The sequence below is a fragment of the Alosa sapidissima genome, chromosome 20, assembly GCF_018492685.1.
Source record: "Alosa sapidissima isolate fAloSap1 chromosome 20, fAloSap1.pri, whole genome shotgun sequence".
NCBI classification, from domain to species: domain Eukaryota; kingdom Metazoa; phylum Chordata; class Actinopteri; order Clupeiformes; family Clupeidae; genus Alosa; species Alosa sapidissima.
Window position 1 is genome coordinate 31,815,785 of NC_055976.1, and position 20,723 is coordinate 31,836,507.

General features: G+C 42.2%; 1 protein-coding gene across 3 annotated transcripts in view; it reads right to left on the bottom strand.

The window, feature by feature from the left end:
• Positions 1 to 12,121: 12,121 nt before the first annotated feature.
• ipo7 (importin 7) overlaps positions 12,122 to 20,723 on the bottom strand; it is a 32,974-nt gene continuing 24,372 nt past the window's right edge. For all 3 annotated transcript variants that reach the window (XM_042073836.1, XM_042073838.1, XM_042073837.1), the window contains 5 exons: positions 16,014 to 16,234; positions 15,134 to 15,342; positions 14,467 to 14,673; positions 14,071 to 14,187; positions 12,122 to 13,165 (listed from right to left, as the gene is read on the bottom strand). In XM_042073836.1, the coding sequence (XP_041929770.1) occupies positions 13,068 to 13,165; positions 14,071 to 14,187; positions 14,467 to 14,673; positions 15,134 to 15,342; positions 16,014 to 16,234 (852 nt within the window). In that variant the 3' untranslated portion in view covers positions 12,122 to 13,067. The remainder of the gene's footprint in view (positions 13,166 to 14,070; positions 14,188 to 14,466; positions 14,674 to 15,133; positions 15,343 to 16,013; positions 16,235 to 20,723) is intronic.

The window sequence follows — 20,723 nt, forward strand, 5'->3', positions numbered from 1 at the left end:
TCCAAACTCAACCGTATGAAATTAAACCCTTCGGCTGCCCCCTGGTGGACATCAGGTCCTTATTTTATAAATAATTTATAATTTATAAATAATTAGGAGAGAAAGAAAATTAGACCACTGCACGTCCTACGGTTGCTGAGTGACATTGGAATGAGTTAAAGGTCATATTCAAATGTGCAGTGGTCTCCTCGTTGTTTCCAGAGCTGTGTGTTGCAAATGATTTTAGGTCTTTGCCTTTTAAACACCTTCATCAATATCATTAACATGTAAATGCTATAATAAAAGAAAAACAATATTTATTATAGGCCTATGTTATCTGAATTGAACTCTGTCTGTGGGCTATTTATATCTGAATTGAACTCTGTCTATATATGTATACATACATAAATACCTGAAGCCTCAGGGGCCGTTTATACGAGAACGATTGCGAAGGAAGACGACAAAATATTTGATCATAAGTGCCTTTCGTTTACATGGCGACCCCGCCATCGGGGCTTGAAGACGCACAAATCTGAAGACTCCTTCCAGAGTGTAGAGTTTTGAAGACGACCCGGGTTGCGTCTCCGTCTAAAAGGCTAAACCAAAGATCCTTGATTACCTCTCTGGCTAAACTGTCAAATTAGAATGTCTGCGCGTGACGTACCGGGGTTCTATCACACCACCACCCAGCGGTCTGGAATGCATATCCAATCGAATATCACATACTCTTGCGTCTTCATATAAACAAAGATTTCCCCCTGAGAATGCTCGTCTAAACGCGAATAAACAAATGAAGACGAGACGCCACTTCTGCGTCTTCTCTTTTCATCGTCACCGTATAAACGTAGCCTAAATCTCCTCTGGCTTTCCAGTCAGCGCTTACTGGGAAGAGATCTTATGCTGGGAAGAGATCTTGTGCTGGGAAGAGATCTCATGCTGGGAATAGATTTTATGCTGGGAAGAGATCTTTGGAAAGAGATCTTATGCTGGGAAGAGATCTTAGGCTGGGAAGAGATCTGGGGCCTCATTTATAAAGCGTTCTTACGCACAGATTTGATCTTAGACCGTACGTACGCTCAAATCCATGCCAACGCTCAGATTTATAAAACCGTCTTTGACGTGGAAAAGAGCTTATCTCCACGTCAGGGGCCTCATTTATAAAGCGTTCTTACGCACAGATTTGATCTTAGACCGTGCGTACGCTCAAATCCATGCCAACGCTCAGATTTATAAAAACCGTCTTTGACGTGGAAAAGTGCTTATCTCCACGTCAGGTTCAAACTTGACGTACGACCATTTCCTTGTGGTAATGCCGGGGTACTGCAAGTAATCTGAGGTCTAAGTGCGATGCATTTTCAAAATTCCAAGACCAATATCAGAAGATTTTTAAAGACGTTTTTGGACGCAGCTTAATATTTCATGGTTTGGCATAAAACTGCTAATGAGAACTATAGCCCACTTAAGAAAGTGAAAAAACGTATAGCTTACTTATTTCATAATATCTAAAAAACACCAAGACCTACGATGGAATGATTGAAACATTTTTACAGGTGATCTAGTATATTTGGTGTTCTCACCAATCTAATATTGATCATAAAATGTCCAATTGCCCTCGTTTAGGAGAGGAAAAGTACATTTGTGCCAGGGATGTAGTGGTAAAATAAGAGGTGGGTGAACTATGAATTCTGCGATCTCGGTGAGGTGGACTGCGCCATGCGGTATCAGATTTTTAAAAAAGACATTCGAACATGTTTGATAATGGTGGAGGTTATTATGCAGTATTGGGAATAGGCCTATAGGATAGTATTGGATAATACAGTTTTGAATGTTAAAACTGAATAAACTCTTTTGAGAGGTGGATAAACTCTAATACGAGGTGGGTAGGCCTAAACTCTGAAATTTCTGAAATGTCAGAGGTAGATAAACTGCGTTTACTCGCGTTCAGCCTCCACTACATCCTAATTTGCGCTCATAGGCCTTCCCAGCTTCGTAACAGAAAGGTAATATTTGAATGTAAGCTATACAATGTAGGCTATATATGATATAGAATATATATAGCCTACATTGTATAGCACAACAAAGAAACAGAAGTTATCCTCTGAAAGCATGCAGGGCATCTTCATATTTAGCGTTGCGTCGGAGTTGCGTAAAGAGGTGCAGAGCGCACACCTGTTTGTTTTTTTGACTGGCAGTGCCCAAGATCAGATAACAATACGTGAGTTGAATAATGTAGGCTAAAATATAAATGAATTCTGCAATCTCGGTGAGGTGGACTGCGCCATGCGGTATCGGATTTTTTAAAAAGGCATTCAGAACATGTTTGATAATGGTGGAGTATTGGGAATATATATGGATTATACAGTTTTGAATGTTAAAAGTAAATAAACTCTTTTGAGAGGTGGATAAAGAGGTGGGTAGGCCTAAACTCTATTTCTGAAATTGCAGAGGTGGATAAACTGCGTTTACTCGCGTTTAGCCTCCACTACATCCTAATTTGCGCTCATAGCATACGCCTATTCCCAGCTCCGTAACAGAAAGGTAATATTTGAATGTAAGCTATACAATGTAGGCTATATATATTTTATATCATATACAGTATAGCCTACACAACCAAGGGACGGAAGTTATCCTCTGGCATCTTCATATTTAGTGTTGCGTCGGAGTTGCGTAAAGAGGTGCAGAGGGCGCACCTGTTTGCTTTTTTTGACTGGCAGTGCCCAAGATCAGATGACAATACGTGAGTTGGATAATGTAGCCTAAAATATAAAGGTAGGCTTAAAGCAAACAATAAAGGACAATGTTTAAGCCATATTGAAAGAAAACGATAGCAAAGATATGCAGAATGAATGAATAATGACCGGCGAACTAGGCTACTTTTTCAGCAAAAACATAGCCTATCCTAAAAGAAACGTTAAGCCTACATGACATATCACGCTTAATTTAGTCCTCTGTTTTGTAGACTAAATCAGCATATTACCCTGGGTCATATTGGAAACGCCCAGTAGCCTACTGTACCATAACGTACAGGATTATGCTGTAGGCCTAGGTCTTTCCTTCATAAGGTAGGCCTACCCAATTTTTTTTTCCAACAAAGTAGGCCTAAACATAGGCTACTAAATGTTAATTATTCACATTACTGCAAGCAAAAGGAATGAAAGCGAGCAGAGGACAATGGACATGGATGCATACGATCTCTTTCCAGAAAGCTTTGCTGGAAAAAACATAATTAGTTAAGCTATTCGAACTGACGCATATAGTTAACATCAGATGGCATAGGCTAGGCCTATACAATGTTTTCAATATATAATTTTACATAGGCTACAGCTTTTAGGCCATTGATTTCATTAAAACATATGCTAATGATACTGATGGGGGGGTGTTTACAAGGCGGAGACCTAAAACCATCCGGCTGCGCACAAGTTGACGTTCATTTGTGATTTATAATGGGCACATCTGGAAGGGTGGCGTATGCACGTTTTTTTGTGCGTACGTTCGTGTTCTCTGAATCACACGTACGATCATTTCAGAAATGATCTAAGATCAAATGAAAGATGGTTTCTACGCAACACTTTTATAAATGAGGCCCCAGATGCATTTGTCATTTGCTTGCTTTCATTCCTTCTGGATGCACTAGTGCAAAGAATCAAAATGATTTTCCAAGATCATTTGGGTTCCAAGATCAAAGGGTTATTTTGGGAGGCTCTGAGCAGGCGCTGGAGTGGTTTACATATTCTAAAAGTATTTTCCTAAAATGGCCTGGACAGAATAGTTACTCATAGAAAAGTTACATTTTTGGATTATAATGGTGTCAAACCTGTGCAACTTAAATTCATAGGTGTATTTGTATTTGTCATTCAGCCTATTTAAGTGAAAAAAATAATAATAACAATAATCTTGCAGTTTGGTATCAGTGTGTGCATCAAATAAAGCAAAGGAGAGTTGTCTTTAAGGGTTCAAAAATGGCTGCTTGATGCCTGCACGTGTTCTGCTTGACTGGCGAATGCCTCCGCGTCAACTGGGTAATGCGGTCAACTCTGCCATCTAGCGGCGAAAACATGCACTTTTTAAAAGTGAAATCGAAACTTAAGGAGATCCGCGCTGAATGTGGCGTTAACTTCAGCTTCGTGAGGTTGTCTGACTCTGTGTAGGTAACAATACCAGTGTTTCTTGTTTAACGTCTATGTCTCCTGCCTGTTTAAAACCTCCACTTGTGGAATATTCCACATCTGAATGACTTGCCATTAACGCCTTTGTTGTGTTCTAGATGCAATACCGTTCACGACCACTAGAGTGTAGTGTTTACGTGGGCATGGTGCAATAAATCTTTTTAAAGTAACATACAAGAGAGTGCGGTTTCCTCCACTTCCATAAATGCAGAGGCCAAATTCCTTGTATACGCAAGTATACTTGGCCTATAAACCTGATTTACATTTGCGTCTGTACCAGTCGAAATGGCTGTCAGAGGTTCTAGTCTAGAGCTGGCCTTCCCACAAATTAAACAATCTCTCTGTATTTGAAATGATGTTGTATCAGCCCTACTCAGCCTTCTTGGTGCAGATGTGCTTTTAACACCATCCAACCCCTCAGACTGGGAGACAAGCTCTTGCAGATGGGTGTGGACGCTCACCTGGTATCCTGGATTACAGATTACCTGACCGAGTGGCCACAGTTCGTCAGACTGAAGAACTGTCTCTCTGACACTGTGATCAGCAGCACCGGAGCGCCACAGGGAACTGTGCTCTCTCCAGTCCTGTTCACCCTGTACATGTCTGACTTCTGCTACAATACTGAGTCATGCCACATGCAGAAGTTTTTGGATGATACTTCAATCGTGGGGTGTGTCAGGGACGAGCAAGAGGAGGAGTACAGGAGCCTGGTGGAGGACTTTTTGCATTGGTGCAAACTCAACCACCTTCAACTCAGCACTTCGAAGACCAAGGAGGTGGTGGTGGATTTCCGCAGGTCTAAGCCCGCTCTGCTACCAGTCTCCATTGATGGGGTCAATGTGGAGGTGGTAAATACCTACAAGTATCTAGGCTTACAACTGGACAATAAACTGGACTGGTCAGCAAATAGTGAAGCACTCTACAAGAAAGGGCAGAGCAGGCAGTACTTCCTGAGGAGGCTGCAGTCCTTCAATGTGTGCAGCAAGCTCCTCAGGATGTTTTACCAGTCTGTTGTTGCCAGTGTCCTCTTCTATGCAGTGGTATGCTGGGGAGGAAGCACAAAGAAGAAGGATGCTGGGCGACTTGACAGGCTGGTAAGGAAAGCTGGCTCTGTAGTAGGAGCTGAACTGGAGTGCATCACTTCAATATCTGACAAAAGGACCCTAAACAAACTGATCAACATCTTGGACAATGAGTGTCATCCACTCCACAGCACTATTATAAAGCAAAAGAGCTTGATCAGCTGGAGACTTCGCTCACTGCCTTGCACAACTGAAAGGCTGAGGAAGTCATTTGTCCCCAGGGCCATTGAACTGTTCAATGCTTCACTTAAGGGAAGAGGAGAGATAGACTTCTCTGCATAGTCTGTCTGCCTCTCCATGTTTGAGTACTGACTGTCCACAGCCTAATATTTTACTACTGTTTTACTGCTACACTGTTTTTCATGCTATATTAGCACACATGACCAATGGCTTCTGCTACAATACTGAATGGCTGTAACTCTATTACCTCAACCTATTCTTGCACTGATATAGTTTTTATATTACCTTGTCTACATTATACATTACTCTCTTATTTGTCCATATTTATTTATGCTGGTCTCTAGACCTTATTCTTGCACTGTTGGACTACTTTTTGCACCTTCACCATGACACTCACTCTCTTGAGCACCTCACCATGCACACAGAACTACAGGCCAGTCCCGGCCCTGTCACTGCAAGCGTCTCATTCTGGATCACCCTCAAGCACACTGTGGATTTTTTAATTTAATTTATATAGTATATTTAGTATTTAGTTTTGTTAGTTTTTCTTATATTCTACTGTCTCTATTGTACAGTGGAGTTTTGTTATATGTATATACTTATATTTACTCTTTCTGCTGTAAGTGCATCTGTGTGATCTCTATGCTACTGAGACCTTGGGGATCAATAAAGCAGTGTTTCTCAAACTTTTTCAGACCAAGGACCACTTAACCAATGAAAAAAAACCTCACGGACCACCTAGCTAAAAAAAAGAAGAAGAGTAGACGTACTTCAACAGTATATTACACAATAGGCCTCACCTTGCTTATTGTGTCAGAGGATTCATATGATTTAAACTGGCGTAGCATACATAGGCATGTTGCAGAACTGTTTGGATTTACATACAAGTTGGTTCAATATTGCAAACAACTCATCTATATTATATTTTACCACGTCTGCTTGCGGACCACTTGGGATAGCTTGCGGACCACTAGTGGTCCCCGGACCACACTTTGAGAAACACTGCAATAAAGTATCTATCTATCTATCTATCTATCTATCTATCTATGTGCTCTCACTCTCAACATTTGCAACTTGCTGCTGCTCACTGATTTTTGTCTTACTGCAGTAGTTCGCTCTACATGATGCATGATATGAAACTTTGATTTTGAAGGAAATATCATCTGTATATGGCAGGGGCGCCGCTAAGGTTGTATTCCATAGTAGCCTACGCACCATACGTGGCCCAAACCCCCCCCCAGAAAAAAAGAAAAAGATACCCGACCTTACTTGAGCTTTTGGTAAATGTAGGCTAACCCTAACATGTAGGCCTCTCCTTATTGAGCCTAAGAAAAATCTTTACATAAACTGGAACAGAAAGCCCCTCTTAATCACGTCAACCTACCCATGTCATCCCTTATCAAATAGCCTACAGCATGAAGCGTCTAACTTTTACAACACTGGCTGTAGGTTATGTGAGCTTAGTCTCCCGGGAATTTTTTTTTTTTAATTCTGGTTGCTAAGCACACTATTTTAACGCAGTTTGGGAAGGACAAACATACTTCTACAGAGCAAGCGGCTCTGGCTCAAATTAGGTGAACATATTATGCGCATTATAACGTCACTGCCCAACCCGCGAGAAAGGGAAAGAAAATAAAAGAAAATAAACCAATGAGTTTATCTCGCGATAGAGCAAAACACAGTTATGGTAACTTGCTAACAATAAGGATTTGCTCACAACACCCTAAATACATTGCACTGCTGCTTTGGTTGTCCCAAACTTTTAGACTACGCACAGTCAATGACTTTAACACCCGCACCAACCCGACTCGTCATGACGTGTCTTTGACGTGTTTTTGGGGCTAAGATCTTAGCCCCAAAAAGGTTGAGAACCTCTGCTCTACGCATTAACTGAATCCCTGTTCCAAACAGCTGTTTTTTTTAAATAAGCCTACAGAGATAAGCAAACAATTCAACATTTTAAACATGTTTAGACCGACAGACCGTGACCGTAGAGGACAAACTCTCACTGCTGTCAGTATCAGCATCACTGCTAAGATCAGTAGGCCTACGTCTTTTAACGTTACGGTTAAACGCCTGAAAAATATTAAGCTGCTGTTGTTATTTTCTTTTCATGACTGAATGATTTAGGCTATTATGAATGAATGGAACGTTGTGTTTTTAAGCGCCAGAATTGACCCATCCAACAAACCACGCCCGAAAACCGCCACAGGTCAATCGTTATCATGTCATGACAATGCTACGTTTTCATATTTTATAGTCTATGGTTTCCATGCATGCACACCATACTCCGGTTTTATTCGGAATAATGGCAATATTCAGATTGCACATGAGTCAATAAATATATACTAGTTGTCACACAAGTTTTTTTTTTTTTTTTGTAGACTAATATTGAATGATTTCACAAATAAAGCCGTGAAAAAATTGTACGCACAGTGCGTACAGGATTACGCCTGCCGGCGCCACTGGTATATGCCAGAGTTTTATGGACATCAGCATCTCTCTCTGCTGAGCACAGTTTTATGGACATCAGCATCTCTCTCTCTGCTGAGCAAGGGTAAGTATGCGTTGGAGGCCTTCCACTGTGGGCTTTGGGACATAGGAATCTTTTTTCTTGCCCTTATTCAAAATGTTTCCCAAAAATGATACAAAGCTTTGGATCCAATGTCTGTAAGACATTTTCCATAATTCATAAGACTAGTGAAAAGGAAAAATGATATACATTTTCGAATTTTCATTGAAATGCTAATCAAGTTGAATTACACATGCAACATTAGTCAGAGGGCTTTCTTAGTTAGAGAAAGTAGTTTCTACAATTAACTGTTTAGGGTGAAGTACTATAAGCAGTGTAGGCTCTACTGTCCACTGCTGGTCTGACAAAAGCTTACAATATTATTTCCCATTATTCAGTAATGACTTGACCAAAACAAAATAAATATTTTAATAAAGGTGTTCCATTCCAATGTTAACCTGATTTAATTGGATCTGTGTTTCATATGAGTTGTTTAATACTGTGACATATGAAATGTATCATTATTAAATGTAAATATAGATCAGCACTTACCTTGCAGTAGCCTAACAATGAATTTGTCAACATTCTTCTCACCACTGATGTGATTTGGACTTGACTGTATTTTGCCAGTTTTCTGCCAGTTTTCATTTTGGACACCTCATACTGTACATTGAGTGACAGAACATCCTAATTTGTCATACTATATTTACATATTTGGTATTGTTGGATTCAGAATAACCCCACCTTTCCAACAAGCCATCATATGTGTTTCTATGATAATTCCTGATAAAGCAGCTACAAAGTAAATGAAAACATTCTGCATAGATATTCATTTTTTGCATGTTTGCTTATTTTAGGTATGTGTTTACATGTCTCATTCATTCCATACATCAAGATATTCACATCCAGTCTTTTCTAGTAGGTAAAGCAACTTCCTGACTACATGCCAAGTTTCAAAGTTCTCAGAGCTTGTGTGATTGATCTGCACTAGTTTATATGCCATAACTCCCATACGGACAGGCTATATTTTAGTCCTTTTTTGGTTTTGGGGTGTATAACAATATCTGTTAATTTAACAATCTTAGCAGTAAAATATTTTTAGCCAAGAATCCATTTCATATATGAGAGACCTTAGAGATAAGGAAAAACATTGTTGGCTTTAGTTCTACCTCCGGTAGGGGTATCTCAAAAATGTGGGGCCATTGTCACTAGCCTACAGTGTTTCTTGTTTAACGTCTATGTCTCCTGCCTGTTTAAAACCTCCACCCGTGGAATATTCCCCATCTGAATGACTTGCCATTAACGCCTTTGTTGTGTTCTAGACGCAATACCGTTCACGACCACTAGAGTGTAGTGTTTACCTGTTCATGACAGCTGTTTTGTGTGAATATCATAAAATGGATAGTGACGTTTTAATATGCAAGTAGTATATCTATTTCACCTTCTGCTGTTTTTGATATCTGGTTGTTTATATGTATTGAATGTATCACACTATATGATACATTCTTTTGTCACAATATATGAATGTGCATTCAGATTTGATTCAGAAAACAGCTGAAGTATTTGATTCAGAAAACAGCTGGAGTATTTGCTTATGTGCCTCCAATCACATACATATTTATATTCATGTTTTATGACACATTATTTCACACCTCATACACATATACATACTCACACACATTTTATACCAGCAAATTGTAATAGTCTAATACTGTGATTTAAGTTAAATAATTTTAGTCATTGTCATATTAGAGCTTATAAGGAACAGGAAGTGACTCTAATATTAGAGCTTATTAGGACGTCAAGCGACCGCAACAGGAAGAATCACTGATGCAGGCAGACCAGGGTCATACGCCCTGACCAGTACTGCCCCACGTGCAGGCAAACCAGGGTTATACGCCCTGACCAGTACTGCCCCACGTGCAGGGAAACCAGGGTTATACGCCCTAACCAGTACGGCCTATATCTGTAATGATCAATGAAAAGATGACATGGTGGACCAGCACAGAACTGCTTCCTTTGTTTTGTTTTGTTGCCAGACAAGCTTCCATTTTGTGTTTCAAAATCACACCATTATAATGACTAGAACTCTCCAACTGGCAACACAGACAGAACGTTAGGCCTTTTGGGCTTGAACTCCCATTGTGACAGATGTACCAACATTCTATAGATGTAGACCCTTATGAAAGTATAGAGATGGTAGACCCTTTAAGGTTCTCAGAGCATAAAGATGGTAGACTCTTACGGTCGGTTTCCACACACCGAATTTTTGCTTCACTCTGATTGAGGTTGAATGGAAAGGAAATTCGACCTGGTTGGGCGAAATGAGAGCGAATCGCCGAGGCAGTCAAAACAAATTTGGCGAAAGTTTAACTTTATTCAAATGAGGACCATTCGACCATCAGGTCCGCGTGTTTGGAGTTACAAAAAAGTCTGACCAAGATGGCGGAGACTACCTGAGCTGTAAAACGAAAATTTGTATGTGATTAAAATGTTTCTACACGAACATTGGTACTTGTATCAACACAAATTGTGCTTTATATGCCACACGAACTTAGTCACCACTAAATATGTTAGTTTAAACACTCAAGCTTTTCAGCTAGCTAGTATGTTTCAATTTAAGCCTAGCCTAGCAGCTAGGCTACATGCTGCAACACAGGTATGAAATATATTGTCTTAGTGACCTTGTTGTTTCTATGAACATGAATTGTTGTTTATAGGCAACAACAACTTAGTCGAGGCATAAAGATCCCTGGATATCTTCATTAAGGCGAGACACTACAGGGGAATAGGGTACATTTTTAACTAGCAAATATCATTATGAAACTTCCCCAGTTGATTACTTACATTAAAGAGAAAAAAATGTATTACAAGTTTTCTGTAATTTAATCTTACATATGCAAATTAGGCATTATCTAATTAAATATGCGCTAATTTGCATACATTTTAAAACACGAAATCTGAGCATTGGATACAGCCAGGTTCAAAATTATGTTTTCATTGTGTTCAGATATTAGATGGGGAAACATTTACAGAGGGATTTATGAATATCTACTTTTGTTATCCTGTAAATCAGAATATGATGTCAATAGCCTTAAAAACTCGATTTTTTGCCATGTTTATAGGCATAAAATGTCATAAATCAGGATTGGAATAATATATCAACAAACCCCTCTGTAGAAATCTTCTATATATAGTTAAGCATAAGACTAGAAAGTTTGGTGTATGTAAGTGCTTCTGAAGTGGAGATTGCGTGCTCAGAGTGGGAGAGGAAACTTCTTTAGAAAACAGCCTTGAAACACAGACAATGAGATTCCGCTCTAGGCGTTTCACGGTGTGGAAACCGACCGTTAAGGTTCTCAAAACAGAGATGGTAGACCCCATAAGGTTCTCAGAGTACAGAGATTCTAGACCCCTTAAGGTTCTCAGAGTATAGAGATGGTAGACCCCTTAAGGTTCTCAGAGTACAGAGATTCTAGACCCCTTAAGGTTCTCAGAGTATAGAGATGGTAGACCCCTTAAGGTTCTCAGAGTATAGAGATGGTAGACCCCTTAAGGTTCTCAGTGCAAAGAGATGGTAGACCCTTTAAAGCAACACCAAAGAGTTTTTTTGTACTTTAAAATAATGTTTACAAAATTGTTTCCGTGGTTCATCAACTCTTAACAGGGTGAATGGCACTTCTGCATTCGCTTCGCGGCCCTCTATCGGCTATAACCGCACTATGTAAGTTTGCCAGATCGAGTAGCGGATCTGTAGTTCGATGGAATGAGACATAAGAAACTACAAATTTGACTTGCATGATGTCGCAATACATCGTAATTTCATAAAATCATGCAACATATTCTACCTTGTCTATGGACATCGTTAATTGCAAAGCCGTTGCTGGATAAACAAATAGCGTGCGTGCAACAGGAACATTTCTTTGGTGTTGCTTTAAGGTTCTCAGAGCATAGAGATGGTAGAGCCCGATAAGATGGTATTAGTAGTATATTACTGTACAGGTATTTACATTTGATGCCTCTTATGTTAAAACACTCAACTATCAAATGAAATCTTATACAAGCTTCCTATGAGGAGAAATTTCATGCATCAAAATCGTTGTGAACATGATCTTAAATTTTGCGCGTGTGATCTTTGTGTACATGATCTAAAGTTTGTGGTGTGTGTGTGTGTGTGTAAAACTCAACACCACCGCAGGTAGTCCAGCGTAATGTTTTAATATGTTGTATATATAGATGGTTCATCCATACATCAACCAAAAGCTTGAGAGCTTCACGATCAAGTCCAACAGTACATGCTTCAATGAAGAACCCATGAGCTGCAGCCCCCAGTACTGTCGGCTCTCCGCAGAACCTCAGCCGTGTGTGTGGAACCCAGCACTGTCGGGCTCTCCGCAGAACCTCAGCCGTGTGTGTGGAACCCTGCACGTGTCCTGGCGGCACTGACCAGGTCTCGGCCGGACTCGGCCTCAGCTAATGTGCCTTTCAATCGCGCCAATCAATCAGATGGATGGGTTAAAAACCTGCCGCGGGCTGCGTGGGAGTGCAAGAGACCTGAACGTATGAAAGTGCTAGTCAGTCGTGTACACCAATCCGGCTCCTCACGTCGCCGTGACAACCCCCCAGCTGCTATTTACACCAGATATGAGACAGGGGGCGATGTAGAAAAAAACTAACGTGCCAGTCGGCAGGGGGGGGTGGGGGGGGTGGGGGAGGTGTCCATTTCCTGTTTCCTGTTTAGTCCCATGAGTGGGAGTGGGAAGACCTAAGAGCTGTCGGCTTGGTGACCAGAAGGCTGGCTCCCACAGGGTAAGTGTTGTCCAGAGCGTTGAGTCTCGGAGTGTCTGAGTGTGTGGGGATGTCTGTGTGTGTCTGTGTGTGTGTGTCTGTGTCTGTGTGTCTGTGTGTGTGTGTGTGTGTGTGTGTGTGTGTGTGTGTGTGTGTGTGTGTGTGTGTGTGTGTGTCCGGCCCATAGTCCCTCCCAGGCGTTGGTTGCGTTTGGTTTGGTTGTGCTCCTACATCTTCTGGGGCTTTTGGCCAATTTGACAGTCCGATTGAAGAGTGAGCCGAACCAGATCGGGAACAACACAAGCTTTTCACTTCACTACAATCAGTCACAGAGTTAGGGGGTGGGGGGCGGGGGCCGGGTCAGTTCATCCCAGGAGCCGTCCCGCCGAAGTTGAAGGTGGGGGGCACCACGGGGACGTTGAACTTGTAGCCGCCGTGCTTCTCGATCATCCGCGACTCTGAGGAACACACACACACTCTGGGGTTAGACACACACACACACTGACCTCATGTTTTATACACACACTAAACGGGCAGGCTATATGGGTGAACAAAATGTTTTTTTTTTAAAACCGGAATAATCCATGTGACACCGCCAGCCCCCTACTACTAATAGCGGGTGCCGTCCGAGTGAGGGTGTGTGTAAACAAAAAGGTCCAAACGCACGAGTGAGTGTCCTCCACACTCTAGCTCCACACTCACTCATCCATCTGGGATCGCTCCATTGGAGAGCTGTTTCAGAAGGCTGGGCCTTATCAAAAATCCTTGCATATGATTGGATAAGCCACTTGTCCGTCCGTCATCACCAACAAAAGCCTTCAGAGCCGTTCTCTGATGTTCTTTTAAGGAAAACATATTGGGTAGATTGGACAACACGGATGAAATCGCAGCATCAATGTTGACGCTTGCTTCCTCGATGAGAGTCGCCATTGTTGTCTGAATCAAAACAGTCGCTTCTCCGCTACGTCACATCTATGAAACTCTCGCCCTGCGTCCTGATTGGCTCTACCATAAAATCTGCTGCTGAAATCACTCGGCATCACCCAACGGAGGTAAGTGGGGCAGAACGCAACTCACCTGGCGAGAGTCAGAGTCAGGTTAGCATGGTGCAGCACCGGAGTGCAGCACCTGAGTGCCCTGACCAGGGGTGTCGCTGGCAGTTGAAAACATTCGGGGCTTAGCCCTTAGATTCTAAACGGTTCTCATAATTCCCATTTTGCCTGCCCTTGCTGCTCACTTTTGATAGATTAATCCACCGACTCTACCCTCATTTGCGCCACATTGATTGAATAATATGGACAATATTTTGACAATTAAAAGGACATGATGACCTGTGTGTGTGTGTGTGTGTGTGTGTTCTTACCGTGTGCGGCGCGTCTCTGGTCAGCCAGTGTGATGACGTCCTGCAGGGTTTTGGTCTGCTCCTCGTCCAGCGTCTGAGTCAAGGCCTGGTACCACGCAGGGTCACGCGTCTGCAGATCTACACACACACACACACACACACACACACACACACACTATAAGATGGCATCCATGTCTATGTGTGTGTGTGTGTGTGTGTGTATACTCCAAGATGGCTTTGTAGATTTGGTATGCGCGTGTGTAAGATGGCTTTGAAGATCTGCTACTCGTCCACGTAGGTGTGTGTGTGTGTGTGTGTGTGTGTGTGTGTGTGTGTGTGTTGCGTACTCTGTAAGATGGCTTTGAAGATCTGGTACTCGTCCACGTAGTTGTGTGTGTGTGTGTGTGTGTTGCGTACTCTGTAAGATGGCTTTGAAGATCTGGTACTCGTCCACGTAGTTGTCCTCGTCGTCCACTGCGGTGGTGTAGCCCTCCAGTGCCGTCTCCTCAGCGTCGTCTTCCTCCCAATCTTCATCATCTCCGTCCTCTCCCGCATGCTTCGCCAGCATCTCCAGATACTCCTGGCCTTCATCATCGATGTCATCCTCATCGCTGCCCAGCTCCGCTACAACACACACACAACCTTCATCATAATCATCCTCAGCACTGCCCAGCTCTGCCATCACACACACACGCATATTAATGCAGTGTGTGTGTGTGGTGTGTGTATGTGTGGTCTGTGTGTGTGTGTGTGTGGTGTATGCACGTGTGTGTGTGTGTGGTGTGTGGTGTATGCACGTGTGTGTGTGTGTGGTGTATGCACGTGTGTGTGTGTGTGGTGTATGCACGTGTGTGTGTGTGTGGTGTATGCACGTGTGTGTGTGTGGTGTGTGTGTGGTGTATGCATGTGTGTGTGTGTGTGTGTGTGGTGTGTGGTGTATGCACGTGTGTGTGTGTGTGTGTGTGTGGTGTGTGTGTGTGGTGTGTGTGTGTGTGGTGTATGCACGTGTGTGTGTGTGTGTGTGGGGTGTGTGTGTGGTGTATGCACGTGTGTGTGTGTGTGTGTGTGGGGTGTGTGTGTGTACCATTGTCCTCGTCTTCCTCTCCGTCCTCGTCATCGTCATCGTCCTGGTTCTCGTGTTCGGCGCGGCAGGCGTACGCTCGCTTCAGGCCGTTGAACAGCAGGATCGCCGCTGGCAACAGCTGACTGACCGCTTGACTGACCGCCTGGGGACGCTGCTCCAGATCCATCAGCGCACAAAGCCCCAACACACACATCTTACGGTCGTGGAGCCTGCGCGCACACACACACTCATGTCAGTAATAGGGCTGCATGATTTTGGGATAGATATTGTAATTGCGATTTGATTTTTGAATATCAATGAGTCCGGGACATTTGGAACATTGAAGTGAGTTGTGCCTGATTGGTGAGGATGCCTAGAACATGAGAAGCACAGTACTCCTGATTGAACACTGCCATTCTTAAAGGAAAATTCCGGTATTTAGCTGTTGTAGGCAGCCACTCTGACTAGTCTAGGCGATTCAAAACGAGTCAGAAAAGTCGAGACAGGACCAAACGTCAAAATTTCAGTGTCCACCACTCTAGTTCATCCAAAACAAACCAGAAAAGGGACTCAAAGTGCTAAATACCGGAATTATCCTTTTAGTAACGATACTAATAAAATTAGGCATCGTGACATTTTTAATTTCAGGGTATCGCGATTCTTTTGTAGTTATCAGTGCACCGTGCAACACTACACAGCCCCAACACACACACCTTACAGTGCGCATACACACACACCTTACAGCCCTGGAGCTTGCGTGCACACACACACACACACACACACACACACACACACACACACACACACACACACACACATCTCATGGTCCTGGAGCCTGTGCACACACACACACGTTAATGAGGCATAGACATCTCATGATGTAGGAGCAGTGTCCACACACCCCAGGAAGCAGTCGACGTCCTTGAGCCACTGGGTGATGAAGTGGTTTGTGATTGGCTGGGTGGTGTTGGGGAGGCGGAGATTCTCCAGCGTGTTGAGCAGGAGGGGCGGGGAATAGTAGAGCGCTGCTATGGCAACCTGCAGACACATGGTGCGCAGCTCACTAGTCTTCACCTCCCGCGTCAGACGCTCCAGAGCAGACGCCACGAACAGCGGGACCACCTGCAACACACACACTCATCAACACACCACCTGCAACACACACACTCATCAACACACCACCTCATCACCTCACAGACACACACATGAACACACCACCTCATACACACACGAACACACCACCTCACACACACAGACACACGAACACTCATGAACACACCACCTCATACACACATGAACACACCACCTCATACACACACACACACACACACACACAGACACACCACCTCATACACACACACACGAACACATCACCTCACACATACACACACAAATACACACACACACACTCATGAACACACCACCTCGTTACCTCACACATACACACACACACACACACACACACACACACACGAACACTCAGGAACACACTTCCTCATCACCTCACACACACACATGAACACACCACCTCATCACCTCACACACACACACACGAACACACCACCTCATCACCTCACACGCACACACAAATACACACACACACACGAACACTCATGAACACACCACCTCGTCACCTCACACACACATGAACACACCACCTCATCACCTCACACACACACACACACACACACACAAACACTCTGGAACACACCATCTCATCACCTCACACACACAAACACACCACCTCGTCACCTCACACACACACCACCTCATCACCTCACACGCACACGAACACATCACCTCATACACACACACACACACGAACACTCATGAACACACCACCTCGTCACCCCTCACACACACACACACACAAACACTCAGGAACACACCATCTCATCACCTCACACATACACAAACACACCACCTTGTCACCTCACACACACACGAACACACCACCACATACACACACACACACACCACCTCATCACCTCACACACACGAACACACCACCTTGTCACCTCAAACACACATTTAAAGGACAAGTTCGGTATTTTACACTTAAAGCACTGTTTTCAGATAGTTTATGATCAAATTTCAACCTAAACGTTCTATTTAGACACATGCTGCTGTCCTGAGAATTTTCGGTTTATGTGGTAGCGCCCCCTCCTCCACAACGCTGCATAGGTGCACTGGAACAATCCTTCCTAAAACGCATTAAATCGCTGCAAAAGATGCTTTCCAACAGGTGTTTTACCATGGTTGTAAAACTGTGGACCTATTTTTCCAAACGCCTCACACCTGTACATTCTTCCATTGAGAGCTTGAATAATAGACACTCCAGCCCAGTTGGTGGCGATAATACACCTTACACGTCTTGCCAATTACAAGCAAACCACTGGCATTTTATTGAATACACAGAAGAAGCAGAAGATCGCTGTCTTGAAGTATTTTGCAACAGACAGCTAAAAATGAGGCGATTTTGTGCAGTTCCAAATTGCGGGAAAATTCGTAGCAAAAAAAGTTGTCACAGACTTCCTTTCAACGATCCAGAAAGGCTAAAGTTGTGACTGGAATTTCTGGGGTTGGATGTGAGCACACCTGTTGAGAATCTGCAGAAAGCTGATCAGCGTGTCTCTGCGGTCTGCATTTTACTTAACTTCGCTGGAGGTCGAAAGAAATCGCCCAAAAAGCTCTTTCGCCTGAGAAATACAGCCCAACCCAAAACTAATTGCAACAGAAATGATTTTTGTTGTATTCAGTTCATGAAACCTTCCCATATCACATACCAAAAGTCCATGAAAATCCAAGTGGTGGAACATTGTCAAAATTGGAATTATTTGTGCATAGGTCAATGGCGAAAAGCTGCACCTTTGGCAGTTTTATTGAACTTTCATAGCACAGGGGATATGTGAAAATTAGGTCAAATTCTTTCATTAAGGCAGGAAACTTGCAGGTGAACTTGTAGTTTGGAGCCCTGAACATTTTCAGATATAAAACCATTATCAAAAAACCCTAATGGTCGCCGTGGCAACCATTAAATGTTCCACTGAATTACGCCTATATTCTTCATTATAGCTCCTGAACTAAACATGGTATCTCAGAACAAGTGATGCCTACAGGGATGAGCAGTATTTATTACATGTATTCCATATTTCAAATACAAAATATATCGTATATTCGTAATTTGTATTTGACTGGGTTGAAAAAAAACGGCTTCGTATTTTGTATCAAAATACTTTATAGGTATGTATTTTTGTAGTTTAAAATATTGAAAAATATTTTTGGTAAAACCAATACTTTTGGTGATGTGATGACATCATAACTGACTGGTGCTGACTTAGAAATTTGCCCACACTTGTGATAATATTGAGATTCTGGAAGATGATCCGGTGCAAGTTGAGTAACTTTAGGCGGGTCAATATATGGTTCAACATCAAAAAAATTGATACAAAAGGGTTTTTTTATGGATTCTGGTACTGTTCGACATGTTGTACACTCAAGTTTTTCGTCATGCCTGTCTCTTTTATTGAGCAATGAATTTAGTCACGATAAGTCGAGCAACGAGTAAGAATGAACAGGTATGGGATCAGATTCCAAAAATAATTTAGTGGAAATGCATGGATTCCAGTTCATTCTTACTCGTTGCTCGACTTATCGTGACTAAATTCAAGATGGCTGCAAACGCTAAACTTCGTGAAGATACTGTCTGTATAAATCGTCTTGTAAGTAAACTACCAGTGCTTTTTCAAAGTTCTCAATGTCTCGTTTTAAATGTCAGGGCCCTCGGAAGTCTACCAATGAAGTGTGGAGATACATTGAGCCTCGTAAATGGGTGTAAAACAGTGATTTATTTGCATGGCTAGCCCGATGCTGAAGCACCACTATTGAAAAAGCTGTTGGTAGCATCGGCTAACTAGCGCCAGATTTTGGAGTGCAGGGGACAAGCCGAGATGGGCTATGAGACATACGTTCACACTCGGTATCATGTTTCAATACACTTTAGGTCAATATCACACCGGAATTCTCCTTTAATAGTGCAGGCCAAAATGTATCAGCTGTTCATTTGATTTGCCTATACAGAATAGAGGAGTATGTATTATGCATGGTATGGAGGAAGATGGGACATAAGTTGATTAATGCTATATTTCATGTACAGGGCATATGCTTTTAGAATATGTATAGTTTTGGCTGTTCTATGATTTTGGTAAAACCATGACCCATGCATAGGCATGAATTTTATGAATCTTAAACTATATTTATTAGTATAGCATGCACCTTTTGCTAGACGTCACAACAATAGTCACCTCTTTGGAGGCTAGCTGCAGTTATCTGCACCTTTCTGTCGAATTTGGACATTATCATGTCCATCTTCAACTTTGCCTTTACAATTTTCCTTCATTCATTCACTTACATAAACATACTGTGCTGTCTGATTACTGTTTTAGCCAACATTGTGCAAAGTAAAGAAGGATCATACAGGCCCCTCTGATTGGACAGACAGTCTGTCAGTCAACCCCCCTACAAGAGGTCAATTACTACACAAGTCTATAAGTCTTGGAAAATGATGGACTGATACTTTCATGTGATATACTGTATATGATTCAGTGACCTCTAAATCAGACCACCAAAAACACTTTCCTACTGTAGGCTGAATAATGCTTAACTATGTGTTTGTACAACTTTAACATTGTGGAACACTTAAATGCAAAAACACACTGGCTCTATTTAAAGACTGAACAACCATTTCCATTTATTCAAAGGGCCAAAATAAAAAAAATATACACCAATTAGCAACAAACCAGTCTGAAATAAGCCTGAGAAATGTACTAACTCTTTGAAAATAAAAGAATGTTCCTCAACAATGCAATATTCTAAAATTCCATGTTAAGTTAGATGGGGTCAGATATTCTTTAGAATGCTTATTCTACAACATTCTAATTACAGTTTGGTCAGTACTTGCTGAAGGATAATGCATAAAACAACCCTCATTTTAACATACTTCCACCAACTGGATTTTCATGGACTTTTACTATGGTGTTTAGATCACCAATTTAAATATAAAAATGTGAAAATAAATTCTGTTGCAATTTGTTTTGGGTCAGACCTTACTTTGCCTAGACTAATTCAATACAAGTCAATGGAGTTGGACAAAATATACGATAAAACCTGTTGGAAAGAATCTTTTGCAGCGATTTTTGTGTGAGCATATCAGTGAACACCCCTGACCACTCGGTGAGTTTCACGTCTTTGTAAACGAAAGTTTAATGCGTTTTAGGAAGGATTGTTCCAGTGCACCTATACCGCGTTGCTACCACAGAAACCGAAAATTCTCAGGACAGCAGCATGTGTCCAAATTTCAACCTTAAACGTTCTATTTAATCATAAACTATCTGAAAACAGGGCTTTAAGTGTAAAATACTGAACCTGTCCTTTAAGTAAGCAATGCAAGTAAAGAGCATTAAATGCTGTAGATTGGCTTCTGTTTTGTGGGCGGTAACACTGAGTTAGCCTACTGATGCTACGAAGCTGTAACACCGAGTTAGCCTACTGATGCTACAAAGCTGTAACACTGAGTTAGCCTACTGATGCTACAAAGCTGTAACACTGAGTT